The 12,682-nt window shown below is 42.6% G+C and overlaps 1 protein-coding gene across 1 annotated transcript; it reads right to left on the reverse strand.

Annotated features, from left to right (window-relative positions):
- Positions 1-3,249: 3,249 nt before the first annotated feature.
- Positions 3,250-12,587, reverse strand: safb (scaffold attachment factor B). Its single transcript, XM_080832025.1, has 21 exons — positions 12,331-12,587; positions 11,654-11,741; positions 11,502-11,566; positions 11,182-11,388; positions 11,042-11,101; positions 10,846-10,885; positions 9,591-10,056; positions 9,145-9,191; positions 8,923-9,017; positions 8,347-8,496; positions 7,913-8,010; positions 7,771-7,826; positions 7,486-7,565; positions 6,822-6,967; positions 5,639-5,938; positions 5,110-5,259; positions 4,977-5,016; positions 4,790-4,878; positions 4,309-4,364; positions 3,855-3,909; positions 3,250-3,768 (listed from the first exon to the last, which is right to left on the reverse strand). The coding sequence occupies exons 1-21, from the start codon at positions 12,496-12,498 to the stop codon at positions 3,651-3,653; spliced, it is 2,574 nt and encodes an 857-aa protein (XP_080688151.1). The 5' UTR covers positions 12,499-12,587; the 3' UTR covers positions 3,250-3,650.
- Between the last annotated feature and the right edge of the window lie 95 nt (positions 12,588-12,682).

Here is a 12,682-nt window from a genome sequence, read left to right on the forward strand (position 1 = left end):
ACATGTGGTCATCCTGTTTATGAGGCACTTGAAATTCGTTGGTAAAGATATGGGGAATGATGTTCATTTAGTAATCACTGCCCTCACTCTGGTTATACTACACTGACTTGGATGAGTGCCGTCAGTAAGAGTACAGCAAAGTCCAAAACTCTGGTATGACTCAAAACAAATGTGCTGAGGAGGACAGAGAATTTGATTTCTGAATGTCGCCCACTTTCCCATTCAGGGTAAATATCAGGAGAAAAACAGGACAACAGAGACTTTGATTTCTGATGTCGGCCACTCTCACTCAGGGTAAATATCAGGTGAAAAACAGGACGACAGAGAATTTGATTTCTGAATGTGTCCCACTCTCACTCAGGGTAAATATCAGGAGAAAAACATAGGTCTCCAGTTCATTCAAAACATTCATCATAGAGGGAGAGGTTATATAGTATAGCATAGCATAGCACCACAAACCATCCCACATGACATGACATGACCACACAGAACAATAGAGGAAAATAATTCTACCTGCATTGTGTCCACTGAAGTATATCAGTAACATAAGGACCCAGGACTGTAAAATATTCAGAATGTCACCAGCCATGCTATCTCATGGTTACTTCTTTCTCTTGGCTTAACTTACCACCTGAAACATCCACACAGGAATGTTAGCTACCTGCTCAGGCTCAAACCTACCACTGGAGTTCAGACATATTCAGACACGCTAGACTTGCAGGGAACAGACCACCTTCGTGAACAAGGGGTAACATTAATATTGCTAACAAAGCATATCTCCAGCATTGCTTCACTTGTGAGATTTGTTTTCAGGCCTGAAACTGTGGTTTTGCTTGTGATTGCATTCTGAGCCTCGGCCAAAGTCATCCTGATGTTATTAAGCACAAAGCAAATACCCCTCAGAAAGCCAAAGTTTTCAAAGTGAATGGCTTCATATTGGATCTCTGCATGGGCAACTGGACCAACGCCAAGTCAGGCACAGGGACTCCCACCAGAAACTGCACTGATGCACCACAAAACAGGATGAGGTGGATTATTAAAGATCACACTGGAGCCTCACACTATGTAAAGACCCAAGCACGTGTCACAGTATATGACATTTGATGAGGCGGTTTCTCCCATCAATCCATTTCTGAGAAAGTAACAATGAGCCCCGCCCACCAAGTTCTCTGGCTGTTGATTGGCCCAGGGAGAACAGCCTGATCTGAAATTATGACATCAGAAGATCACCCCTCCCACAAGGAACAACAAACCTAGCAGAGGTTACTCTAGGACATGTCAGTACATTCCCCATGGCTCATTAGTTACCTTTTAGTTACTGTCACAGACACCTCGCAAAATGTCAAGCACAAAGAGGGTCACTTAAAAGTTATCACAAGGAAGGCCACTGATCAGACCACAGCAGGCATTTCATTCCAAAAGTCTCACTATTTGCCATTACTCTTGTTTATGTAGTCTGAATGTTGATTGAATGTGTGCTGTAATCTGTTTAATGTGCGGCCAGCACGCACATTCTTTTCAAACAGAGATAGCTGAATTCATTGAAATACTGTGGTTAAACATAAACAAGCAAACAAACAAATACATCTTGTCCAAAGGAAATGCCTTTATGTGCATGCTTACCAACACCTAATGATTTACATAAGGGTCACACAATGAGGATTTACATCACTGAGGAAATTCTTCTAGGTTCAATAAAAAGTTGATTATTTATCAATTTATTATTTATCAATACATGGACATTTACAAGATTTAGTAATTTTATGGGGGCAAACATGCAAGTAACAACACTATATTGAAATAAGATAAATCTCCCTCCCGTTTGAATTCAGTGGTTGATGGACAACCATGATTATTTCCCAGACCACTAAAAACACATGATGTGCTGCTGCCCCCTGCTGGACACTGATATTTGTTTTTAATGTTTGTTCAGTCGGAATAGAAAGGTACATTTACTGAATTAGTACATTAAGTAATTTAGCAGACGCTCTTATTCAAAGCGACATACAAGGAAACTGCATTTTTACATCAGGACTAGTTAGGGGTTCAGTGTCTTGCTCAAGGACACTTACACACTTGGCAAAGAGAAGTGGGGAATCGAACTAACGACCTTCCAATTACTAAACAACTCCTCTACCTCCTGTACCACTGTTGCTCCCATCAGTAGTATAAGTTCATCAGGTCATCTTATAGAGTTATAGTCGTATTCAAGTCATCTTATAGAGTTGCATAAACACTGAAAGAAACTGAACTAGAGGGGAGGTCTGTTACTCAGTGATCTGTCCTCTATTTCTCCATATAGTAATAACTACTGACCTTCAGAAGAACAGCTGAACATCATTCATAGAGGCAACTAATTCTAACATTTACAGAAGAAAAGACACCAATTCAGATTCCATCTAACTCCATTCTTAAGATAAATCTTAAGTTTACATCTTTAATATAGAGTGAATAGGAACCCAATGCAATAACTTGTGTGCAGCATTAAGGTTAATAGCATTAAGGTTAGTATTTGATGGATTTCTAAATTGCCTGAAGTTGTAGGGAAACAGGGGTAAGGGTGAGGAGAAACTTTCACAACCCTGAACCACGAGGTTTAATTCATGTAGAAAAGCTCTATGCTTGTACAAATACAATGATTAATTGTTCCTGTATTTCCAAAATAACCCTTGTGGCTAAAATATTTCACCATTCCACAGCTGAAATTAGTTGGAAGAGAGGATGTGGTACAATAAACAGGAAGACATCTTCTGACATTGGGTGCCATTAAGGCAACATTATATTAAGGTGCCTCTGATGGCCTTTAGTCATCATAAGTTATTTTAGCTTAGGCATGTGTACTTAAAAGTTTCTCTAAATTGTTTCTGTTGACAACTACTGTATACAACATCACCAAATGTATTCTGACGGTATACGGTTATATGAGGGAGATAAAACACATTTGTTATTCCCTCGTTGCCCTAGTAACCATGCAGGTCAGTTCTCTGAGTCAGAAACCCTGCCAAAATGGAAGAAAAGCTTTCATTGCGTGAAAACCCAAATACATGAATTAGTAAGCTACTTGGCCCTGGACAGTGCCAACCGTCCTGCTCATGCAGTTGTGCTCAGGGAGAGAGGCATTGCCATGGTATTCCAAAACACCTTCCTTGTGCCAGATTCTGCCAAATTCAACTGGCTCTTTTCTTAGAATTCGGTTTGAGGCACTTAAGACCGCCATTTGGCAAACATACAATAGGACAAACACATTGGTAAGTTTCTGAATTTATTATTATTTAAAACGCATCCATAACACAAGTGACACACACAATCCACAATGCTGACAACAGGGTTCCAGATCATTCCTGAGTGTCTCGTCACACTTTCACATCACACTTGTCACCCCAACACTCAAGAGAAAAATAAGACAACTGGAATGAAAGTTGTTTACAAAAAAACAAAGCAAAAAAACAAAAATAAATAAAAATAAGAAAAAACAGCAACATTAAAAACTCAGGTAGACATTCGTGTTTGAGGGGGCTTCCTTGTTTAAGAGAAAGACAAATTTTGTTTAAAAAAAAGGCTTATCTTCAATTTACAAAGCCTGCATAAGCAATGTACAAGCTGCCAATCATCACGATACTCAAAGAAAAAAACAAAGTGAGTGATGGCAATTAATATCGGCGACCAAATGCTCCTCCTTGTATCCCACTGCCCTGCATCATCTGATTTGGCCGATTTAACGCTCCAGACATCGACTGTGACGTTCCCGTTGGTATATATCCACCACGACTACAGAGGAGGGGGGGGGAGCAGATTAAGACCAAGGACAATATCAAACAAAACCTTTTGTCAAACAAAAATGGAGTGTTCCTTACCTGGCCATTCCTCCTCTGGCCATGTGGGTCTGGGCAGGCAGGCTTCGCTCTCCACCTAAATCACACCAGGACAAACATTAGAGAAACGTTGGTCATGCAAGCTGTAGCTTTTGCACAATTGTTGGGAAGACAAAATAAATCCTTGAAGACTGCAGGGAAATGCAAAGGGGTGATGAGAAGCAGCTGTTTACTTCATCATTTCTTCTGACTCGCTCAACAGGCAGTGTTCAGCATGTAAAGAAACCACTACTCCTTCATCCTTTTTTTTATATTTTTCCTAGAATAGCATTCTAATAATGCAAATAATGTGCAGTTCTGGAGAATGCACATAAGATTGTCCTTCTAATTGAAGACTTTAACACCATTTCAGTTAGTTTAGTAAGTAACACCAACCCCCTCCCTCCCAATTCATTTTTCATTTGAATAGCATACACACGCTGTCGTTTTGGCTTACCTGGCCAACTTCTGTCACCATCCAATTTGCGTCCAGCCTCCCAATCTCTGCCATCTCTGGGGAACAAAAAAAAAAAACAAGACAACAAATGTAACTAAAATTTTGATCTTGATCTATTGATCATATAATCATAGGCCATGCCTTCAAATTAGTGCATCATTCAGATGAAGGGCCTCAGGTGAGTGTTTCCACCCTTTTTTAAGGTATTGAAATGGCTGGACTTTTAGCTTGGTGGGAAATTCTGCTTGGACCCTTACATATCGAGGACAGGATAACAGCAGAATAGTTATCAAACAGACCATCCATATGAACCTAAAATATAGTTCAGTCTGCTGAAGCTGCCTCAGACTTATTTCAATAAGCTTCTACTACAAGGAAAAGGGAAAAGCTATTGTTCTCAGGAGCGGGCCAAGTCAGCTTTGTTTCAAAAGCTCACGGAATGCCACTGCCGGGCAGACAGGCAGGCAAGGAGAGTGTTCACCTTGGGGTTATGCCGCCACCACGTTTCTCATATCCACCAGTCCATGATTCACGGGAGTCTCTGCCGTGTCTGTCACGATCGGAGAAGTGCTGGAGATGGTAGCGGTCAAAAACAGTCATTAATCTACCATTCCTTTCCCAAACAAGTATATGGAGAAATGTTCTGTGTATAGCCAGTAGTCCATTACCTGTCCGTCTCGCTCAGCCACGGGTCGGGGAGTCTCCCTCCTGAAAAATACACACCATCATCAATAAAAGGCAACCTCTTAGTACTCAAGTTATAAGGCTTCAGCCTCCAGAGCCGTGTATTTCCTAGCGTACCTGTCGCTGAGCCCGTCATCCTGGTAGCGCCCGCCACGTTCCCTGTGGTCGAAGTCCTGGTAACGGTCCTGCCGTCCGAAATCCGAGCGTCCGTACCGGTCGTCCATGGCCATTCGTTTTTCGGGCCACTCCTCTTTCCTAGAAGGAGCCCTAGTTAGAGAAACAATGGCTATAAGTATGTGACCCACCACCACACAACCAGTAGCAAGACAGAGAACAATGGGCAAACTTGTTGAATGGTCACATGGGTCATGGAATGTCAAACATTTCGAACCAGGTGATCCTCTCCATAGGGATAAATAAGAAACCGTACTTATTTTAACTGAATTAAATTCAATAAAGAGACTACTGTAGGTTTAGACCTTGGTATACTCATTCCATTGTACGCAATGGGAGTGGCACATCTTTTTTGAAGCGGCTCTGACCACTCCATGCAGACTGCAGCATCCCAACAATTCCAAGTAAACTCTCCCAAGAAGTGCACTGTCGTGAGTCAGCGAGTCAGTGACAAAAGCACTCTGTCACTTACCTGCCATCCATATCATACGCGCTGCGCTTGAGGGGCCGGCGGTCCTGCTCGAAGCGCAGCTGCTCCTGCTGCCTGCGGAGCTCATCGCGCTCGCGGTGGATACGCTCCTGCTCGCGCCGACGCTCGTACTCCACGCGCACCCGCTCGCGCTCCAGGAACTCCCGCTCCATGCGGTCGGCGTCCAGCCGCTGCTTCTCCACCTCCAGCCAGTTACGCTTCCTCAGCAGGCGTTCTTTCTCCTCCCGTTCACGGAACAAGCGGATGCGCTCACGCTCCGCTCGGCTGTCACGGTCACGGTCACTGGGATAGGGAAGAACACAAGATTAGATGGATTTCAAAAACAATTATTTACACAAATTAGGCTGTGTAATATGGCAAAATATATATATATTTATTTATTTTCAGTCTCTTATATAAACTCTTTAATACATTTAGTCATTTAGCAGACGCTTTTGTCCAAAGCAACTTACAAGGATGTATATACATTTTTACATCTACACTGATGGCACACTGCACATCAGGAGCAATTAGGGGTTCAGTGTCTTGCTCAAGGACGTTTCGACAGTGAGGAATCAACTTCTCTACCTCCTGTACCACTGTCGCCCCATAATAAATACGGTTCTAGCATAATAATGATCTCTTGTGATTTTGACTGTATTGTTGTATTGGATCTTTACATAACCTACAAGATAAAACAATCACTGTATTTGTCAATGAAATGTCTTTGGTGAAGAGGAACATGAAAAAGCAGCCAAAATGTTCTCACGGACAGACTTCAGTTTATATATTTATAATGTGAAAATGTTTCTTCAAGAAAGCATTTTCTGTCTAGCTGTAATACTGTAAAAAAGTGATAAACACTGAAATGTAATACTGAAATGATAATTACATTTTCCCGTGCCATAAAGTAACAAAAACGGCTTATATGATATATATCTATTTGAAAGTAAGCAATGGCGTATATTGAAATGTATAATGGAAAATTAATGTGCACATTTAACAAATGTCAAGTTGTAATCGCTTACAATGTATCGCACCGAATAATTCCGTATTTAAGTGTATTGTCTCTGAATAATATCGTAGTCTGTGTATCTAGATACATACTGGATGGTCTTAAAAGGGAGAAAGATGCACACCCCTCCTGTCCACCTGTTTCTCAGAGACAGTGTCATGTTCGTCATACCCAGACTGCCTGCGCCTGTCCACCTCCCGGACCTCTCGCTCGCGCTGCCTCTGGCGCTCCCGCTCACGCTGCTCTTTGATCTGGTCGAAGGATAGGATGTCTTTCCTCTCCTTGCTGGGGGACTTGCGGTCGCGGCTCTTGGAGCTCTGGAAGAGAAGATTACATGTCATGACTGTCTTGAAATTCCGATGTCACGTGACTCTCTGTGGGCGGAGTTCTACTCGGCCTTTGAAAGACATACCGTAATAGAGAAATGTGAAACTCTGATGTATGAATGTGTGTGTGTGTGTGTGTGTGTGTGTGTGTGTGTGTGTGTGTGTGTGTTTATCATAGAACTAGTAGTCCTTCTTTTCTGCCTTGCTAATGCATTACGTTGCAAAAAGCGTAGCAAGATGACCTCGCCCGTGAGAGACTCGCCACATGGTTATCTCTGCTGACAGAGCTTTGGTGTCCGAGAACGCTAACTTAAATCTATAAAAAACCTTTTGTGATGTGTTTAACTTTGCTTCTCTCTCGTCTGCTACAGTCTGGGAGTGAGCCCAGGCTCTCACACTCATCCTCCAAGATGGGCCCGTGGTTTACTCTCGTCTGCCAAGTCATGAGTGAGCCCAATACTTATACACAACTCTGAGTAAACTTGAGTGTTAATTTTCACCCAACATACCCTCTCTTTGCTCTTGGTTTTCACACTGATGACAGGCTCTCCTTTGGATTTGTCCATCACCACTGTCCTTTCATCCCGCCCTGCAATGATCCAGTATAATGTTTTGCATGTGTGTACCACACAACCTCAAAACTCAGGGATATTAAATCATACACACCAACCAAAATCAGCTAGTCATACGTCATTTCCAGGCAAGATCACTTGTTTGTCCATGATTTTCCTTTAAGGATCGGTGCAATGTCAAGACTGGGGAAAAAGTAAACTCTAGTACAGTATACAACTAACCTTTTACGTCTGCGCATTCCTCAGACCCCTCGGCCTTCTCCTCCTTAATGTCAGTCCTTCAGATGCAACAACAGACATTATGAGAGTAAAGAATAAAAACACAAACACAGACACAAAACTAAAACAATGGAAGAGTACTCACTTTTCAGACTTGGAGTCTGAAGAATGACGGCGCTCGCTACCAGACTTCTTGGTGTCATTTTTATCAGCTGGTTTCTTACCAGCAGGCTCATTCTTGGCCTGTAAGAGACATTCAGCATCGTTGACAGACTTGCACAATAGCAAAACAGCAGCTCTCAAGCACATTTTTACTTTTTCCTTGCAAAAAAACACTAAGTGTTCAGAGTAACGGTCACCTCTAGAGGCCATTTTGCACCATAGCTAGTTATAATACAGGGAAGTTACACATCAAAAAAGGGCAGCTACAGTAGACTAACCCTCATTGTAATTTCCATTCATCTTAAGTTCCATTTGTAAACTGCAAATCAACTGCTTCAGGGACTTAAATTCAATTCCCCCAATACTCAGAAGTTCCATTCAGGGCACTGCAAGTAAATACCGGGGAGAGTCACTCACTCTTTCCACCGAGATCATTCGCCCATGCAGCTCCGTCCTGTGAAGGTGACTGATGCACTTGGTCGCCTCGTCTGTGGAGCTCATCGTGACAAAGCCATAGCAGCGAGCACCTGGGCTTTTGGCATTGGTTACCACTTTGGCACCAACGACCTAGAGAGATATTAACAGCAATGGGGAAGGGAAAAAAAAAAAACAGCAGCACTCTGATCAACGTAATATTAATAAAGTAAAAAGAAGTTCGGGGATTAAGGCTTTTAACACGGCTCGAGTACAGATGCCTGAGTGGGTAAGGAAGGCAATACAGCACCTCAGATTGAGTATTACCACGTGGTCATGAGACATATTTTATGAATATGAATTTTACTTAATTCCCTAATTTTTCCCCTCTACAGATCTTCTGATGGTCTGATTTCAAAGAAAATGTTTTCCCCTTTGGCTATGTTTAACTTTGGAGTTCAAGGGTAATGTTGAAACCAGTTGAAAACTTACTGAAAGCCATGATTTACATATAGCATGAAGGGTTAATGTCGAAGTGGTCAGTATTCGGGTATTACATATATACAGATGTCAACCAACCTTGCCATTTTTGCTGAACAAGTTCTTCAGATCTGTCGCTCTGGTGGTAGAAGAAAGGCCGCTAACCCACAGGTTTCTCCCACTACCTGCTGGGGCTGACCACACATACAGTCTTAATGGAGTGTCATTATGTGCTTATAATTCATACTTTATGCTGTGGAAATGACAGAAATGACAGCTCAAGGTAGACATGTTGACATTTTAGATAATAAAAAGACAAACCTTTTTCATCCTTAGACTCGGGCTTGCTAGCTTTTTCATCATCAGAACTAAGAACAGAGAAACACACTTGATGAATAGGAGACGAGTCTCAAATTGAGATTATACATTTTGCTTCAGCCCATGGAACTCATACCCACCTTGTGCAGACAATGACGAACAGCCAGACTACAACACGGTTCACTTTGGGGGATTTAACAATGATGGACAAGCAAATTGATTTAAAGAGCCTTCAAACAGGCTTAGGGGAGCCAAGGAAATTTGCAATGCATTACTTAACGAAGGGGGTGTGGAGGTAGGGAAGAGGAAGGGGGTGACAACAAAAATGAGAGCTTGAGACGGAATGCGCAGACCACTACATCTCCCAAGAGCACCAAAAAACGTGTTAACAAAAGGAACCAATGTAACAGACATAGCCATTTTTTTCTAGTAGACATAAAACAACAAACCTCTTTTTCTGATCATCACCCTCAACAGAAGAGGACTCTTTCAGTGCCGTTGCCTCTCCAGCAGACTCTTCTGTCTTCACGTTCACTTTCTCGCTCTCGCTCTCGGCTTTAGAGCCCGTTTCTGAATCAACAGTGCCCTCAATGTCGTTTGAGCCCTTCTCAACAGCACTAGCCTGAGTGCTTTCAGTTTCAGTTTGAGCGTCCATGTCTTCTTCGCGAATGACTTGCTCGTCCTCACCTTGCAATACGGCCTTGTTAGACATGGCCACATCCTTTTCGAGATCGCGAGATGCCGTGGACGTTTCTGGCTCCATATCGACGGCCTCATCGGCTCTAACGAGGTCGCACGCATTGTCTTCCTCAGGAACGTTGTTCTGACAGTCCTCGACGGAAGCTTGCTCCTCTTCAGGTGGGTGCTCTTCTTTAAGCGGCTCTGACTTACAAGACCCGGCTACTTTGTCATGTTCTACGGATTTAACAGGAATAGAATGGTACAGAGTTTAATTACTTCTGAAACACAGCAATGGTTAACGTGGAACTGGCAAGGCTGGAATAGGTAGTGACCCTTGACTCTGACATCAATATGTAATGTATTTCACACCTTACGAAGAGACTGGAAACACCAAAGGAACAGCATAATCAACTAAATGTCTGACATGGTCGCCCTAAGCAGTTCACCTGGTCCAAGAAAGAGATGGCGGAAAAGCCACAAGACGCCAGCGTGGAGCATGAGTTGAGTCCATCTTCATTTGGTTTCAATATTCATGAGAGTCCTTGACGTTAGGCAACTTTGCAATGTCTTTTGGCAGGAAGGTCTTTGCTTTCCATGATGTTTGAAAACAAGTCCTTTAGAATCCTTTTGAGTGCATTAACAGAGTCTGAATAAGGATTTGACGATCTTCTTTCCATTTTCACTTGATGGACGTCCACATCTTCTTGTCTTCTCAAGGGCACCTAGAAACACTGCACTGCACCTACAACAACCAGCTAACTTCTCCAAGTTACTCACTAGACCACCAATTGCTGGCAATGTGCATGACTTTGAGCCATAAGTGCCACAACCGGACACCAAACATGTAAATCATATCAAGAAGTCAACCAGTCATGCACAAGGCCAGCAATAACTTTGGATTTCCAGTCTCTTTCTTTAGAAGTCCTAGACCATAATACTATGCTTAGAAAGCTTCTGTAAGAACTTATGGCTAGTGGGAAAAGCCTGCAAGCACGCAAATATCCAAAACCTTTCAAACAGTACCTATCTCTTCTTGCATGCCTTCATGCTCCTGGTCTTGCACCTAAAAAGAAAAATGACAAATCAGTGAGGGCCCTTCAAGCACTTTGATAAAAATTGTATTTCCATTATTCTTCAATGTATGGTGTCATCAGAGCAACCAACCCAATGCAAAAAAACACCTTCATTAAATTATACTGCTGGGCAAATAAACACTTACTTGTTTGGAAGACATTAAATCCTCCTCTTCAGCGATATCCTTGTCCTTGGGCTCCATCTCCTGAGGGTATAAAGCTGTGTTACGGTGACAGAAAAGGCAAACGCTACCCCCACAGACAGTTGGAATACTTCATAACACACCTCATCATTGTCGTTCGATGGTGTGAGGGTTTCTTCATCTTCGTCAATCTCATCTTCATCATCTTCCTCTTGGTTGCCATTTTCTTCATGCATGTTACCATCCTGGTAGCCTGCTGGAACCCCATTATCTATATCTGCCTCATCCAGTACATTCATGTCCATAAGGTCCATATCATGTAGGCTGTCCATATTTCCATCAGGGTCATCCTGAGACGAACAAAATGAAAGATCATTAAAGAAAACCTAGCTCTTACACATAGGCTACATCCTTAATGTTTCACATAACTTTGGGTTCCAGCCAAATTCAATCAAGTACATACCTGCCCATCTCCTGAATCCTCCTCTATGCCACAGTCTTCAGGTTCATCATTCTCCTGTATTTTACCTGCAGAAAGAGCCAACATAAAATATCAATTCACTATCCCTACCCTTCACATATCAATTCCAAACGTCTTTTTATTTCCAACGTTACCTTTTGACGTTCTTTTAGGAGTTTTCTTCTGTGACCCATCTATTGGGACGACCAATTCATCGGGATTTCCTCCTTCCTCTTCAATAGCCTAAAATATGTGGAGAGAAGAATGTTATGTGGAGTGTGCTTTGAAATCAAGTGACATGCATCGAGATGTCCTGCGACGATGTGAACCATTCATTCAGTAAATGGCTGACAGTCAATAAGCAGTAACCAATCTCTCCGTTCTCATGCACTACATTGGGTGGAGGCACCTCAACAACCCATGCTTCGGCGCAAGCCAGAGATAGATAGGGAAAGGGCTGCATGCTGTTGTTACGTAAGCTCATGAAAAATAAATGTTACCCATAAAGCATTGCCAGGGCATATGTGCACGCTAACATATCTAAGACATGAAACTTAACCGCTTGCCTAAAATTATAACGCTAACGTTATGCGGCATTGTAACACATTGATTCCTAGCTCGCTAGCTAAGTTAGCCAGCTACCCTGGTTTGGTACCCAATATGTGCTAGCTAGCTAACTAGCTTGCTACCGACTTGTTGACTTTGCACTCAGTTTATTATCCACGCATCGTCTCCAAACGTCCGACTTGTCTACAGAATAACATATTCAGGTCCTGATTTCATTAACGTATATCATGATAGTTTCTTATCAGCGACATATAGCGAATATTACCTTTTTCAGGCGTTCAGATAGCACGCTCTTGTTGCCGCTGACGTCCAGGTTTCGCTTTTTCAGCTCTGCTTTCAGGTCAATAACTCTGAGCTCGGACAGCTTGCGAACGCCAGTGCCCTCCGCAATCTCGCCGGTCGTTGACTCCAAAGTCGCAAAACTTTCTGACATGATTGATAATTTCTCTAATCGCAAAGTGTTCGGTACAGATCGCACCACTTCAACTCAATTAGAACACGAAAACAGACGGTGAGCTCTAAAATGGCGTTCGAACACTTGCAAATGCGCAGGCTGTGCTAAATGCGCATGAGCTGACAAAGAATCCAAGACATGAAAAATGCACAACACTGCCATC

Source organism: Sprattus sprattus (assembly GCF_963457725.1).
Source record: "Sprattus sprattus genome assembly, chromosome: 2".
Lineage (NCBI taxonomy): Eukaryota > Metazoa > Chordata > Actinopteri > Clupeiformes > Clupeidae > Sprattus > Sprattus sprattus.

Excerpts from the sequence above, each read along its gene's own strand:
- safb (XM_080832025.1), bottom strand. The coding sequence starts at position 12,498 with ATGTCAGAAAGTTTTGCGACTTTGGAGTCAACGACCGGCGAGATTGCG. Across the intron at positions 10,057-10,845 it reads AGGCATGCAAGAAGAGATAG|AACATGACAAAGTAGCCGGG; the intron begins GTACTGTTTGAA and ends TTAAATCCGTAG. Across the intron at positions 4,879-4,976 it reads TGGCTGAGCGAGACGGACAG|CACTTCTCCGATCGTGACAG; the intron begins GTAATGGACTAC and ends TACCATCTCCAG.